General features: G+C 46.8%; 1 protein-coding gene across 1 annotated transcript in view; it reads left to right on the top strand.

Annotated features, from left to right (window-relative positions):
* Positions 1-17,160, top strand: part of LOC126419728 (LIM/homeobox protein Lhx5) — a 484,677-nt gene that overhangs the window by 403,487 nt on the left and 64,030 nt on the right. The window contains exon 7 of the mRNA XM_050086907.1: positions 7,153-7,370. Coding sequence (XP_049942864.1) covers positions 7,153-7,370 — 218 coding nt within the window. The remainder of the gene's footprint in view (positions 1-7,152; positions 7,371-17,160) is intronic.

The raw sequence follows: 17,160 nt of genomic DNA on the forward strand, positions 1-17,160 counted from the left end.
GATGCAAGTGATGGGTGTTATTATTAAGTCCTAAACAATTGTGGTAGATTAAAAGTGGGAGTGGCATCAAATTATACAGTGATGTGCGAAACTCAAGGACGAATGTAGCTTTCTCAAGATGTGTCACCGCCAAGCAACACAGGTCCGTTGAACTCCGACCATGCACAGAAGGAACCGCTACAGTGAAGCACAGAAGTTAGCCGAAAGAAATACGCAATGAGACGAACAGAAATGAGACTTTTATTCAAAGACAATAACCGCACTGACGTCACAGCAGTTTATGGAGGTCCTCTCGAAAGTACTAATGGTGTCACATGATCCTTAACAGAGCGTATGCTCATCACGGACGACATCTGTAACGTGCTGCTATGCTGGGCACGAAGTTGGTAATGAGTTCTTGTGGTATGGCGTTCCACTCCTCCATAAGCACGGCTGACAACTGTGGAAAGGTATTTGGTGCATGTGGCCTTAACGCAATAGGTATCCCACAGGTGCTCGATGTGATTTAAGACATACTAGGTCATTCGCGAATATCATCTTGTTCCATGAGCCCCTCCACATGCGCTATTCGATATCGTAGCCCACAATCATCCATAAAAATGAAGTCAGGGTCGAATGTAGTCCCGAAAGACGGAGCTCAACGGAGTCATCAAAGACGCGCTTGGGGCTGGAATATTGTGTCACAATAATGATTTGGAGATTAGCCCGTTCCTGCAACGTTACTCTTCCTCAAACCATAAGACGAAACGATCGTGTTCGACAATATTCCTGAGTGCATTACGTCGCCATACGACGGTACGTCCACAACTGACGAACGTGATCGTTTTGGTGGTCCAGGTTTTATGCTGTGGGGAGGTACAAAGTTGCCTGGACCCCCAAAACTTTGAACACGGCACACTCACCACTGAACGTTATTGTGACACTGTATTCCACTCCCTTGCACATTAGGGATGCATTCGGCTGTGACTTGGTCTTCATAGATGACAAATGCGCGCTGCATCGAACAGGTGGAGCAGCTCTTGGAACGAGGGAATATTCGGCGAACGGAGTTGCCTACCCTTTCAACGATTCAAATGCCGTATGGGATGCGGTAAGAAGACGTTTTGCAGCACGCCCACACGCACCAGCGTTTATCCAGTAGTTGTCAGCCATACCACAGGAACTCCTCACCAACCTAGTCGCCAGCATATGGGAACGTTGCAGAGAGTGCATTGCCGCCTGCAGTGGTCACAGATCCTGTCAAGAATCATGCCCGTCCTTTTACAATGTCCACGGGACGATCATAAATTGCGGTGACTTGGGTGTAATAATTGTCTTTGAATAGAAGTGTCATTTCCGTTCGTCTCGTGTCGTATTTCCCTCAGTTGCCTTTTGTACTACACTGAAGCGCCAAAGAAACTGGTATAGGCATGCATATTCAAATACAGAGATATGTAATCAGGCAGAATACGGCGCTGCGATCGGCAACGTCTATATAAGACAAGTGTCTGACACAATTGTTTGATCGGTTACTGCTGCTACAATGGCACGTTATCAAGATTTAAGTCAGTTTGAACGTGATGTTCTTGTCGGCGGACGAGCGATGCGACACAGCATCTCCGAGGTAGCGGTGAAGTGGGGATTTTCCGATACGAAGATTTCGCGAGTGTACTGTAACAGACATTCGGTAAAACACCAAGTCTCCGACATCGCTGTGGCCGGAAAGAGATCCTGCAAGAACGGGACCAACGACGACTGAAGAAGTGCAAACCTTCCTCAAATTGCTGCAGATTTCAATGCTGGGCCATCAACAAGTGTCAGCGTCCGAACCATTCAACGAAACATCATCGATATGGGCTTTCGGTGACAAGGCTCACTCGTGTACCCTTGATGACTGCACGACACAAAGCTTCGCGCTTCGCTTGGGCCCGTCAACACCGATACTAGACAGCTGATGACCGGAAACATGTTGCCTGGTCGTACGAATCTCGTTTTAAATTGTATCGAGCGGATGGACGTGTACGGGTATGGATATAACCTCATGAATCTGTGGTCACTGGATGTCAGCAGGAGACAGTTCAAGCTGGTGAAGGCTCTGATGACACGTCTGATCACCTGCATTCATCCATGTCCACTGTGCATTCCGACGGACTTGGGTAATTCCAGCAGGACAATGCGGCACCCCACACGTCCAGAATGTGTACAGAGTGGCTCCAGGAACACTCTTCTAAGTTTAAACTCTTCCATTGACCACTAAATTCCCCAGACATGAACGTTATTGACCATATCTAGGTTATTGTCCATATCTAGGATGCCTTGCAATGTGCTGTTCAGAAAGGACCTCCGCCCCTCATACTCTTACGGATTTATGGGCAGTCCTGCGGGATTCGTGGCGTCAGTTCGCTCCAGCAATACTACAGACATTAGCCGAGTCCCTACCACGACGTGTTGCGGCACTTCTGCGTGCTCGCAGGGGCCCTACACGGTATTAGGCCGGTGTACCAGTTTCTTTGGCTCTTCAGTGTATACTGCAGCAGTTATTTACATGTATACATCGAGCCATGTTACTTCGCAGTGACGTATAATGAGAAAGTTATTTTCTTTCTTAAGTTTTGCACACCAGTGTGTCTGTTCGACGGAGAGTGTGGGGGTGGAGGGGGTGTGGAGGGAGAAAGTAAGGAACGGTGACGTCTCCCTCCCCACGTTCAAAGTAAGCATATCAAACTCCACGCTGATGTAAAAAAGACTGTGGGCCAGCTAGGAACAACACAGGACATGTATAGCTGTAGTTGGGTGGGCCAAAACGCACTTGGACGACGAGGAGGCAAGCAGGGAGGGAAACGACACGTGGCTGTGGCTCCCACTGGAGGCGTCAGCTGAGGGGGCGGCCGGCAGCCCTTTGAACCCAGCCAGCTGCAGGCGCCGCGGACGCTGATGGCGCGTGGCGCGGCCGCGGCCTGCAGCGGCTGCCCGGAGGCTCCCCTCGCCGCCACACACAACACCCACTGACCACTGCCTGCTGTTCGTGAAGGCTCGCTGCTACGAGGCGGAGAAAGGCCCTGCAGCTGCAGCTGAGAGGAGAGCAGGCGCATATTGCAAAAGAAAGGAAAGTGGGAGAGGGTAAACTCCGGTCACTACCGATAGCTCTGACGGAAAATCATCGAGGCAAACAGAAGAGATATCTAGTGTTCCCGCAGGAAGTGTTACAGGTCACCTGCTGTTCCTGATCTATATAAACAATTTAGGAGGCAATCAGAGCAGTCCTCACAGATTGTTTGCAGATGATGCCGTCATTAACCGTCTAGTAAACCCAGCAGAAGTTCAAAACCAATAAGAAAATGACTGCACAATATCTGAATGGTGCGAAACGTGGCAATCGTCTCTGTATAAGGAAAAGTATGAGGTCATCGACATAGGTACGAAAAGAGAACAGTTAAATGTCGTTACATGATAAACCACAAAATTTAAATTCGACTAAATTCTAGGCATTCCAATTATAAAAAATTAAAATTATAACGCTCATATAGATAATCTTGTGGGAAAGGCACACAAAAGACTACATTTTACTGGCAGAACACTTAGAAGACGCATCAAGTCTACTAAAGAAAATGCCTACACTATCCTTCCGCATCAAGTGTATTAAAAAGACAGCCTACGGTACGCTTGTCCGTCCTCTGCTAGAATATTGCTGTGCTGCGTGTGACCCTTACCCGACAGAACTGAAGGAGGACATCGAAAAACTTCAAAGAAGGGCTACTCGTTTTGTATTATCAGGAAATAGGAGAGAGAGTGTCACGGATATAATAAGGGAGATGGGACGGCAGTCATTAAAACAAATGCGTTTTTCGTTGCGGCGACATCTTTCCACGAATATTCAAGCACCATCTTTCTCCTCTGAATGATAAAATATTTTATTGTCGCCAGCTTACATAGGGAGAAATGATCATCATAATACAGTACGAGAAATCCGAGCCCGTACAGAAGGATTTAAGTATTCGTTTTTCCCGCGTGCTGTTGGAGAAGGGAACGGTAGAGAAAAAGTCTGGAGTTGGTTCTGCCAGACTCTTTAGTGTGTATTGCAGACGAATCACGTAGATGCAGGCTGAGTAACGGAGAGGAATAAGCGGGGAGTAGAAGACTGCCTTCACCGCGAAGGTCCAGCACGGTTCAGCGATACTTACAGTTTCACCGTATAAGAAAATAACCTCTAAAGATAAGTCAGGAGATGAGTGGAGGGTCGAAATCTTGACGGGGACCTTCAGAAACACTGACGCTGTTAATCGAATGTTAGCTTGAGGAGGCATCCTCGTAACAGTCACAGTTTTTCGGAGTGTTTGGCAATGCCGTCGCCGAGTACAGCCCTCGACGCTCTGTACCCTTGCAGCTGTGGGGCGGCGTTGCTGAAGGCACGACGTACGGCGAGGCGTTTTCCATGCGAGAGCGGTTCGCCGCACAGTCGGCAGCCGGCGGGCCCTCCCCCGCACAATAGGGATCGTGACAGCGGATTAGGCTCGCCGCGGCTCACACGCGACCTGCGGCGCGGCGGGTGGGTTCGGGACTGTGTTAGCCGCTGGCCGGCGCTATCGCGGCAGGGATCTCGCTGCGTGTCTGCCCGTTCCTCACAACTCTGACGCCCGCCTTTTGTGTTGGCAGGTTTCAGGCTCGTCGCAGCCAGCGCCGGACGCCGTCGCAGGAGACGCCGACGTCGACGTGGCGAGGGCTGCCGGCCGGACGGAGCGCAACTCTGCTTTTTGCTTTTCTGTTTCTTATGTTTCGTCACTTCACAGGACGCAACTCGTGCCAACAACGTCACAGATCACAAGCTGTAATCTTCTTAGCTGCCTTCGACCAGAATATTAGCTGACGATCAGAGGATTAAAAAGAAGTGTGCTACATACTAATCACGACACCGTTTCACGCCGTTTGCTGACGACAAAGCTGTTTTCTAATGCCTGTAATGCTGCAAAGTAGCATTTCTGTTGTTGTTGTTGTTGTTGTGATCTTCAGTAAGCAGACTGGTTTTATAAAAGGAAAGCGGGAGCTGGAAGGGAATGAGACTGGGCTGCAGCCTATACTAGTTGTTGTTCTATATCTAAACCGAGCAAACTGTAGAAGAAATGAAAGAGAAGTTGCGAAAGGGAGAAGAAACAAAAAGTTTGAGGTTTGCTGGTGAGATTGCTATTATGTCACAGATGCAAAAGGATTTGGAAGTTTAAAAAATGGTTCAAATGGCTCTGAGCACTATGGGACTTAACATCTGAGGTCATCAGTCCCCTAGAACTTAGAACTACTTAACCTAACTAACCTACGGACATCACACACATCCATCCCCGAGGCAGGATTCGCACCTGCGACCGTAGCGGTCACGCGGTTCCAGACTGAAGCGCCTAGAACCGCTCGGCCACACTGGAAGGCTGATAGATTGAAGACGTTATAAAATAAATACCTACTAAAGTGTGACAAGAATAATGAAATGTAACCAAAGTAAATAAGGCAGTCGAAGGGCAATTACATTAGGAAATGAGAGACTAAAAGTACGAGACTGGTTTTGATATTTGTGCCTCTATATCACTAACGATGGGTAAAGTAGTGCCGGCCGCTGAGGCCTAGCGGTTCTAGGCGCTCCAGTGCGGACCCGCGTTGCTGCTACGCTCGCAAGTTCGAATCCTGCCTCGGGCATGGATGTGCGTGATGTCTTTAGGTTAGTTAGATTTCAAGTAGTTCTAAGTTCTAGGGGACTGATGATCTCAGATGTTAAGTCCCATAGTGCTCACAGCCATTTGAACCATTTTTTTGGTAAAGTAGTGACGTAATATACTGAGCAGCAATAATAAGAAAGGGTTTCTGAAACTACAGAGATATGTCAACATCGAATATACATTTGAATGTTAGGAAGCCTTTTTTGACGGTATTTCGCTCGATTGAAATCTTGTACGGAAGTGAAACATGGACGATAAAATGTACGGGCAAGAAGAGAATAGCAGCTTTTGAAGTGTGATGTTGAAGGATAATGCTGAAGAATAGTCGAGTAGATTGGGTAACTAATGAGGAAGTGCTGAATAGAACTGGAGGGAAAAGAAATTTATGGTACGATTTCGCTAAAAGATTTTAGAAATGACTTTGTAAAGGAAGGTGCATCCATTGTTTCGAACCTGTTGCTACATTTGCAATAGCCTATTTGTTATTTCTTTACTTTCTCATTATTATTCGTTTATTCGTAGTTGAATATGCTTGCGACGGGCAACAATTTGTGGGTAATTGGCGATCAGTCTGTACGCGGGGCCGGTTTTTCATGCGCCGCCACAGGCCTCTGTTTAAATTATTCTTTAATGTGCGATCGATTTCCGTAAGTGCGAACGTCATGTGTAGAGAAAAAAAATCACGTAAAAAGTATGTGTCAAAACTGTAGTAAAATACAAGCAGTACTTAAAATCTGAATTAACAGCAAGCATACATACCTACAAAATGAACACAAAGTCTACAATATAATATTTGGATCTGTTGTTTAGTCATGTAACGGTAGATGAATGGAGTGAATGACTAAAAGTCATTTACAAATGTTATATTTTTTTTTACTTATATATCGATATATTGTTGTTAATGCCAACTCTTGGTATTGCTAGTGTGTTACTAAAATTATGAAATATCCCTTACGTGTGAAATGTTTGTGTTTTCAACTGCTCGATAATGGTCTTTGACCAAAAGAGGTCGCCCACAGAGAATAATTTAAACATAAGATTAAAATGTTATGAAACGTCGTTTCCAAAGTTCATCAAAGTTGTACAACACAATCAACTAAAAATATTTTGACTAGAATAAATCACTGATTAATAGGAGACACCCTGAGGCACCCACAGAATAGGCGGTTTGGGAGTGATGGGAAGAGAAGCCACAACTTGACTCAGTAGCGGATGTATGTTGCCGTAGTTACGAAGGGGTGAAGAGGCTTGCACAGGGTAGAGCCGAGTGTGGCGCTGACTGAAGTCCACAACAACAACAGTCCTGGTGGTGAGTGTAAGTTTCAGCGCTGCCCCGCGCGAGCTGCCTGGCCTAGTGTAGTGTGTAGTGTGTAGTGTGTAGCGCCCCACGCCCGCCGTGCCGGGCCGTGGCCCCCGACAGCAGGTTGCGGGACAGAGACCCGCCATGTCTGAGCGGCAGGCGTGTGTTGGTCAGGCTCGCTGGACGGCGACCCGGAGACGCGCGACTCGCAGACGGAGAACAAAAGCCCCGACGATGGCAACTCGGGCTCGAAGCGGCGCGGCCCGCGCACCACCATCAAGGCCAAGCAGCTCGAGATCCTCAAGACGGCCTTCTCGCAGACGCCCAAGCCCACGCGGCACATCCGCGAGCAGCTCGCCAAGGAGACCGGCCTGCCCATGCGCGTCATTCAGGTAAGCACCCCGCCGCCTCGGTATGTTTATCTGTCGCCTGTGTCGGTGATGTCATCGATCAAACGTTTACACTGGCCAGGTGTGATAAGCAATTCACAAGGAGGTTCCACACATGCACCTTAACATAGGCAACCCAACTTACATTATCCGACCCAGATGTGAATAATGTAAGTTGCGTTGCCTACGATAAGGTGCATGAACATATGTGGGACAGTTTTATTTTGCCCGACCTGTATTCATTCAGCGTAAGGCACAATAACACGGTATTAGTATAAAGATACTCATTCATGAGCCAAAACGTTATGACCATTGCACGTCAAGACACTGAATGCCGCCCGGTGAAGTTGCGCGATAAGAAAAGTATTAAGCGCAGCACATACTAATGAAAATTTTTTCTGTGCGTAGGCATCTGGTGCCACGTACACCTGGAATCCTATCAAGGACTTTTCGAATAGATCCCACACAGATTCGCTGCTGTATTCCGGTTCAACACACTGTTAAGCATGTGTTCATAATGTTTTGGCGTCTACGGTCTCACCAGAACATTACATGAGTTCTGTCTTAACTGTCTGAGCTTTCATCTAACAAGGAGGAGTGACAACTGCCCACTTGGCATCACTATGAGAAACATGTAAGCTAACAGGCCCCTTGAGCGCACTTGTGGTAACCACAGCGCAGTACTGACCTTGTACATCATTATACAAATAAAGAAAAATGTTATCACTTTACAGCGAACTGTTCTGACACGAGTCACAGCAGTGACAGCAGTATCTATTGATTTTTGGAAGTAGGGAGGCTGTTCAATAAAGAATGATCATAATTTTTTTTTGACAACATACCTTTACTCATCCTCATAATTTGGTAGTCCTTAAAGTAGTATCCCATGAATGCGAAGCATTTGTCCCAGCGTTTCCGCCAGTCTTCAAATACATGCTGGAAACCATTTTTTGAGAGGTCCTTCAAAATCGCCTCTGCAGCCTTCTGATGATTGATAATGCCTCCCACGAAGGCGTTTCTTCATGTTTGGGAATAGAAAAAAAGTCACATGGGGCTAAATCCGGACTAAGGGGGGAGTGAGGGAGCAAGCAAATGTTCTTTATCCGTCAGAGGGTCATCAATCAGCATGATTGCCTTCGTTGTAGTTTTGTTTTTTACAAAAATATGAACAGCGGTATGACTTATTTAAATGGCACCCTGTATTTTTTATTCGGTAATTCATTTCCTCTCCAAAGGACCTATTCAAAAATATATCATAGTGTACCATTCACTGAAACACGTTATTAATTACATAAGACAACATTGACTTTGAGCCCGGGATTACAAACTCGTCCACTTGCTGAAGTTGTCAGAAAACAAATGAAAACCAAGTAAAAACATAACACAAAATTGACTTTGACTCTTCTGAACCATTGCCCAGGAGTAGAACATTCAAAGGTGCTCAAAGTGGTTCAGTCTGGAACCACGCGACCTCTACGGTCGCAGGTTCGAATCCTGCCTCGGGCACGGATGTGTGTGATGTCCTTAGGTTGGTTAAGTTTAAGTAGTTGGGAACTGATGACCTCAGATGTTAAGTTCCATAGTGCTCAGAGCCATTTGAACCTTTTTTTCCCTCAGAGTGGTGACCCTGGACACCGAAACACTGGTGCACTCGTTGAATGAAAGAATTACACTCCTGGAAATTGAAATAAGAACACCGTGAATTCATTGTCCCAGGAAGGGGAAACTTTATTGACACATTCCTGGGGTCAGATACATCACATGATCACACTGACAGAACCACAGGCACATGGACACAGGCAACAGAGCATGCACAATGTCGGCACTAGTACAGTGTATATCCACCTTTCGCAGCAATGCAGGCTGCTATTCTCCCATGGAGACGATCGTAGAGATGCTGGATGTAGTCCTGTGGAACGGCTTGCCATGCCATTTCCACCTGGCGCCTCAGTTGGACCAGCGTTCGTGCTGGACGTGTAGACCGCGTGAGACGACGCTTCATCCAGTCCCAAACATGCTCAATGGGGGACAGATCCGGAGATCTTGCTGGCCAGGGTAGTTGACTTACACCTTCTAGAGCACGTTGGGTGGCACGGGATACATGCGGACGCGCATTGTCCTGTCGGAACAGCAAGTTCCCTTGCCGGTCTAGGAATGGTAGAACGATGGGTTCGATGACGGTTTGGATGTACCGTGCACTATTCAGTGTCCCCTCGACGATCACCAGTGGTGTACGGCCAGTGTAGGAGATCGCTCCCCACACCATGATGCCGGGTGTTGGCCCTGTGTGCCTCGGTCGTATGCAGTCCTGATTGTGGCGCTCACCTGCACGGCGCCAAACACGCATACGACCATCATTGGCACCAAGGCAGAAGCGACTCTCATCGCTGAAGACGACACGTCTCCATTCGTCCCTCCATTCACGTCTGTCGCGACACCACTGGAGGCGGGCTGCACGATGTTGGGGCGTGAGCGGAAGACGGCCTAACGGTGTGCGGGACCGTAGCCCAGCTTCATGGAGACGGTTGCGAATGGTCCTCGCCGATACCCCAGGAGCAACAGTGTCCCTAATTTGCTGGGAAGTGGCGGTGCGGTCCCCTACGGCACTGCGTAGGATCCTACGGTCTTGGCGTGCATCCGTGCGTCGCTGCGATCCGGTCCCAGGTCGACGGGCACGTGCACCTTCCGCCGACCACTGGCGACAACATCGATGTACTGTGGAGACCTCACGCCCCACGTGTTGAGCAATTCGGCGGTACGTCCACCCGGCCTCCCGCATGCCCACTATACGCCCTCGCTCAAAGTCCGTCAACTGCACATACGGTTCACGTCCACGCTGTCGCGGCATGCTACCAGTGTTAAAGACTGCGATGGAGCTCCGTATGCCACGGCAAACTGGCTGACACTGACGGCGGCGGTGCACAAATGCTGCGCAGCTAGCGCCATTCGACGGCCAACACCGCGGTTCCTGGTGTGTCCTCTGTGCCGTGCGTGTGGTCATTGCTTGTACAGCCCTCTCGCAGTGTCCGGAGCAAGTATGGTGGGTCTGACACACCGGTGTCAATGTGTTCTTTTTTCCATTTCCAGGAGTGTATTTACTGCTTCCAGTGCTGCCTGCTGAAGAGAATTACACGCAAGCACGATACGTTCCTGCATGTCCTCTGGAGTTGGAATATCGCGATAGACAACGTCTTTAATGCACCCCCAAAGAAAAGATTCCAGAGGATTTAAATCAGGAGACCTAGCAGGCCAAGTAACTGTTCCTCCTCGACCAATCCATCTGGCAGGATACCTTCGGTTCAGAACACGACGTGCACGGAAGGCATTATGTGCTGGACATCCATCGTGTTGACACCACTTAAGCATTCTGGTTCTTAGCGGCACAGAAGAGGAGGAAGAATTCGTCTGAGGAAGTTGACATACCCTGTGCCGTTTGGACTATCATTGACGAAATAAAGGCCAATAATTGTAGTACCAAGTATCCCATACCAGACGTTAACTCTCCACTGACGCTGATGTTCCATCTGTGTAAGCCATCGTGGGTTGTCGCTGGACCAAAAATGCATGTTCCTTCAATCTGAGTAGTCATTCTGTCGGTACCCTCACATGGTGAGAAGTTGTAACGCGTATTGCACCCAGGGTCATTGTGGATCATGATCGTTTTGGTGGTCCAGTGTCCAGACACTATCCCGTCCTTTGTTTTAGAAGGAACATTCATCGGTAAATAGAACATTGGAGAAGAAGTTCTGGTTGGCGAGGATTTGCTGCTGTGCCCACTGACAGAACTGTACACGATTCTGGAAATCATTCCCATGCAATTCTAGATGTAGGCGTACATGGTAAGGATGGAACCGGTGACGTATAAGAATACGATGTACACTGGTTCTAGGAATACCAATCTCCAATCTCGTGTTCAAGCTGTCGTGTGCTCACATGTGGATTCATAGCAACGGAAGCGAGAACAGTAACTTCGGCAGCCTCGTCTGTGCGAGTGCTACGACGATTGCGTTGTCGTGGGTTGAAATTTCCCGTTTACTGAAGCGTCGCAACAAGCTAGAAAACATCCGTCGGGAAGGTGGGTTCTTGTCAGGATATCGCTCTCTGTACAGTTCCGCTGCCTGCGTAGCATTTCGTCTACCTTCAACAACAACAATAAAAGAAACGTTATGTCGATGCAGTTTGTAGGAAGGACAGCCTTTACTGTACGCCTACTCTACACAATAGTATTTAAAAGGACTAAACTCCTGTACTAAATGTACCCGTAGATAAGAAAACAGTATTGCAATTACTGTTCTGCTTACATTTCCCACAAATGAGTAGTATTTCTACCTTCTCTTCGTTGCTGTACATTTTATTCACACAACTCTTCAACTGACAATGGTTGACGGAATGACGTGTGTGCATTCTACTTACGCTTACTTTTGTCCTCTGTCAACATCAGTCAGCACGTGCATGTGTTCCATTACCCCGAGTACCTGCACTAAGCGCTGGGAGCGTCAACGTCAACGTTGTGTTATGTAATTAGTTAGTAACGTTGTGTTTCAGTGAATGGTACTCCTTGATACATTTTTGAATAGGTCTTTAGGAGAGGAAATGAATTACCGAATAAAAAATACAGGGTCCCATTTAAAAAAGTCATACTGTGTTCATATTTTTTGTAAAAAACAAAGCTACAACGAAGGCAATCATGCTGATTGATGTTCCACTGATGGCTAAAGAACATTTGCTTGAAACATTTTGTAATTTGCATCTGGACAAACAGGGTGGTCAAGATAAATGGGACACCCTGAATATATAGGCTATAGTGTGTGTGTGTGTGTGTGTGTGTGTGTGTGTGTGTGTGTGTGTGTGTGTGTGTGTACTATTTTCTTCATATAATTTAACGTGCCTTATATACACTTACCATATGCTAAAGCTATTTGACAGCCACACTCATGTGATACGACAGTGGTAAACAGTATAAAAGTTTGTACATGGCGATGTGGTTTGAATCAAGTTAAGGATTGTATTGTTTATATAAAATGTTATATAATTACATTATCTGTGTTAAAGGGATATGCAAACAAAGGACTATATTTCAGCGTTAAATGTTTACAAAGAAATTATATATATGCGACTCGCTCGCTCCATTTCAAACGTGTAGCACTACGTTCCCACGGCCGGACGCCATTTCAGGCGTAGTAGTAGTACACTATATATACAAACGTTTCTCAAGAATTAGTCTATTTACGCTGGAGTGCAATCCATAACGACGAAAATAACTTCAGTATAATGTGTCACCGCCACGTAACAGAGCTCTATGAAATTTGCACCATACATAGAACGACCTGCTACTTTATAGTACAGAAGGTAACTGAAAGAAATACGCAATTGGACGAACAGAAATGACGCTTTTATTATTCAAACACAAAAATTACACTGAAGTTACTGCTATTTATGAGAGTACCATAGACATCAGAAAAGGCGGGTGTGGTTCTTAATAGGGTGTGTGATCACTGTGGACAGCAATGCATGCTCTGCAATGTGCCCCCCATGCTGGCGAAAGGGCTGGTATGGATTACTACGGTAGAGAGTTCCAGTATTCCACCAGCGCTGGTGACAAGTGCTGGATGGTCGTTGGTTCATGTGGACGTCTTCCCAACGAATTCCAGACGTGCTTCATGGAGTTTAAGTGAGGTGGGCATCCATCATATATCCTCTCCTTCGAAGAGCTGCTTCACCTCCACTGCTTGTTGAGGTCGGGCATAGTCATCCATAAAAATGAAGTCAGGGCCGAATGCACTCCTGAAAAGTCGGACTTGGGAGAGAATTACGGTGGCACAATAACGAATAACGGTGAGTGGGTCGTGTTCAAAGATTTGGAGGTCAGTACGCCCATGCAACATTATGCTTCTCTTCACCACAACATTGGACCACCAAAACGATCATGATCCACAACGATCCTGGATGCAATACGCGTTACCACTGCTCACCATGTGAGGGTACCAACAGAATGACTATTCAGATTGAATCTATCCTTATCCGAGAAGAGCACGGTATCCCACTCCTCGTTGGTCTAGTCTCTAAGCTCTTGGTGCCATCGCAAACGGTGCAGCCCATGTGCGGGTATCAACGGAACACTACATACTGGACGTCGTGCACAGAGGCCACCTGTATGCAGTTGCCTGGCCACTGCAGAGCATGACATCGCGCGTTTTTGCAGTCCTGTTAAATGTTGTCGCAATTGCACTTGCTGTTTGACGTGGGTCCCGTCTTGCTTGCCGCACAATCTAGCTGTCAACTGGTGCTCCTCTCATTCGGGCAGCAGCGCCTGTGGTTCGGAATACTCTCCACGGACGTGAAACTGCTTGGCTACACTCGTCGCACTTCATCCCTCTCCCAGTTTCCAGACGATTCTTCTTTGTCTCAACTCATCCAAACGTTGTCGCCTGGCACGTTGTAATGAAGAATAGCTTTACGATGCACTGTAACTTTTCCCTGATTGGCACTGCCATTTCCCGTTCCTTCAACTGCCTTGTGTTGCGCGGCCAGCCCCTTTTGGCACTACGGTTACGGTGGCACGCCATGTGACGTACAGCTTCCTGTGCCCGCCTGCGAGACCTCGGGCAACATGCCTCCGCATTTTCATTCGCTTCCACGGAGTAGTTAATATGTTACGTTACTATTATGTACCTTCAGTTTCAGTTTGTCGGAGCAATGTCATGGTGAAACACGTATGAAAATCTCTACAATAGTTCTTGACATTAGCTTCTACCTCAGACAGAAAAAAGCAGCGAGAAACTTTATAATGTGTATAGATATAAGGTACTTCGAGTATTTATAAAATAGTCGACATTTCCCTAAAGGTGAATTTTGAAAACGATCACTATCGGATCGAGTGGGGAGCTGCAGATGTTTACACAGTTCTGGCAGGTAGTAATTCGATTCCTTGTACAGCCATCGAGATTTGTTTTTCACTGATTTCCCTATAAAGCTCAAAATAAATACTGGCATGTCTCCTCTAGATCAGGTGGACTTCCGTTCCGCGTCTCGCCCAGTCCGAAGTAAATGGTTCAAATGGCTCTGAGCACTATGGGACTTAACTTCTAAGGTCATCAGTCCCCTAGAACTTAGAACTACTTAAACCTAACTAACCTAAGGACATCACGCACATCCATGTCCGAGGCAGGATTCGAACCTGCGACCGTAGCGGTCGTGCGGTTCCAGACTGAAGCGCCTAGAACCGCTCGGCCACCCCGGCCGGCAGTCCGAAGTAAGGCTTCGCCTCCAATGACGATGTCGTCGACAGGACGTTAACCGCTAAACTTTGCTCGCTTCCTCTAGGTGCTTATCGGAGTACAAGACGGCAGCTGCGGAGTGTTTAGATGACTGTCTACCTGGGGCTTCCGCAGGAGTCGACAGCCGAACGGCAAGCTTTGCCAACTCGCTTCAGCGGAAGGGCGAGAAGGCGCGTAAGGCTGGGGGCGCGAGTAAAAGGAAACGCGGAAGGGAAGGGCACAGCTATGCGGCAATCTCTGGCGGGAATGTTGTAATTATCAGCCGGCCCGGCCGCTGTCATAACACTAAATCTGCCGGCGCGCTCCTCCAGGAAATGGAACCGCCGCAGCCGGCGACCAAATTAAGAAGGAAGCAGTTTGTCAGCGCGCCAGGAATGCTGCGACCCTGGCGCCTCTCCCCGTCTGCTCTAAAAATTGCTAGAAATGCTTCACCCAACAGCTGATGTGGGAGCGTCTAGCCGAGAGTGTGGGTCCGACTGGATTCGTCCAAAGTGGGGACCGCACAGGGCTCTGGTCTAGGCCGGCTGCTTTTCTTGATGCGTATCAGTGATCTTGTGAAAGACGTGTAAGGTAATGTAAATGATTTGGCCAATAAGGGTGATCAGTAACTTGCGCACGTGGATTTCTGAGAACAGATTAACACGTAACTAAAGCAAAACATAACGCGTACATACAGATTTTACTCTTGTAAAAACGAAATTCTACTGTCCCGAACAAGCCGACCATTTTAAATTATTAGGATTGAGCGTAGATTAAAAGCTTTGTTGGAAGTTCGAGATCTTGCGCAGAAGCTTAATGCTGCTATTTCCACTATAAGAATAATCTCCCGTGCTCCTGACACTGTCGCTGTCGCTTCTACGAACGTCGTTATGCTCCCTTCCCCTCCCACAAGTTCACTACTGTTCTCTACGTGGTTCAGACGATGAAAAACGCTAGTGACTTCATTACTAGGTAAGTAAATCATTTCAACAGCAGCGTACTCAGACCCAACTAATAAACACTCCCACACTGGAGAAGCGTTTTTTTTTCATTTGTTTTTCCGTCAGCATTCGACAAATGAAGCAGTTATTTTATGGAAAGTGTTCGGACACTTAAGTTTAACTTAAACTGTATTTTACGCTTTATTTTGTTTTGCTTACCTCACCAGCTAATTCATACGCCCACGATAGCTGCTCATGATATACCATATTGTTCATTTCTCAAATGTTTTGATACGTCTTGTGGCGTTTAGAAGAGAATTACGCCTACGGTAACTTGAATTCAACTGGTCATTTCTTAACCGATAAAAATGAAAGAGCAGTCTCCTTTAAATCTGTACGAACTTTGGATAGATTCCCATTTGACGTGTACTGTCCAAAGGGAACAACTTTGCTACCTCACGCTATTCCTCTATATCCACATGTCCAGAACACTCAAACTTCTCAAGAAAGCCGTAATAACTAAGCAAATAAACAGATCAATTCCAAATTTCGCGAGTAATTTTGTGCAACATGCAGAAACGTAACAAAAACTAAATATTATTGATATTTACATTCTACAATGACCGAAACGGAATTAAGCATTCATTTAATTGATACTGAAAATTTTTCATAGTTTCCACGTCCAGTACATGGTTCTCACTCCACCCACAGATTGGTCCTTTAAATAACTATCGTTCTGCCCTGTAACAGATCCGTATGAAAATATAGTAAGTGATCGTCACGTTTTCAGCTCATCCCCCAAGACACCACAGTGTCGTGTGAAGTCTCACACGCTGCTGCAGCTGCGATCCATGTATTTCTAGTGGTGTGCGTGACCTAGTGCTCCAACGATTATCATGGCGGAAGTTAATCCGCGGACGATAATCGAAATCGGCACAGATACACTTATAGAACAGTCTTACGATGAATAAGCACCCAAGGTTTCATAGAGGAGAGGTCGCAGAAGTTGACGTCAGTGCTCCAGCCTGATGGATACCTTGTAGCAGTAGAATTGCATTCAGTAATATTCTGACATTCATCTGATGAACTGGTCAGTGTAAAACGCTAACAGATAATGCTCTGCTCCATCAGCTACCTGGCAATTGCCTCATAAATTTCCACAAAGGTCAAACAGCATAACAGTTACAGTTTCTATGGAAACAAATCTAGATTATAAACTTAATTAAATCTCACCATTTCGTCGTTTTAAAGTAGCTGGTAGGAGCACTGTTTAATACGAAGCCTGCTTCTACTGACATGGACGCACCATGCCTGTATGAAGTGTGAAATGTCTAATTAGAGTCCTAAATGTGTGCACGGAAACATACTCGCAGTCTTCTGATTTGTTTTATGCGGCCCGACATGAATTCCTCTCCTGCACCAATCTTTTCATCAGAGAAGCAACTGAAACCTACGTCCTCAATTATTTGCTGCATGTGTATCCAATCTCTTTTCTTTCTCTACTGTTTTTCCCATCTACAGCTTCCTGTAGTACTATGCGGTTCTTTCCCGATCCTGCCCTATCATCCTGTCTCTTCTTCTTGTGAGTGTTTTCCG

This window comes from Schistocerca serialis, chromosome 9 (assembly GCF_023864345.2).
Source record: "Schistocerca serialis cubense isolate TAMUIC-IGC-003099 chromosome 9, iqSchSeri2.2, whole genome shotgun sequence".
NCBI classification, from domain to species: domain Eukaryota; kingdom Metazoa; phylum Arthropoda; class Insecta; order Orthoptera; family Acrididae; genus Schistocerca; species Schistocerca serialis.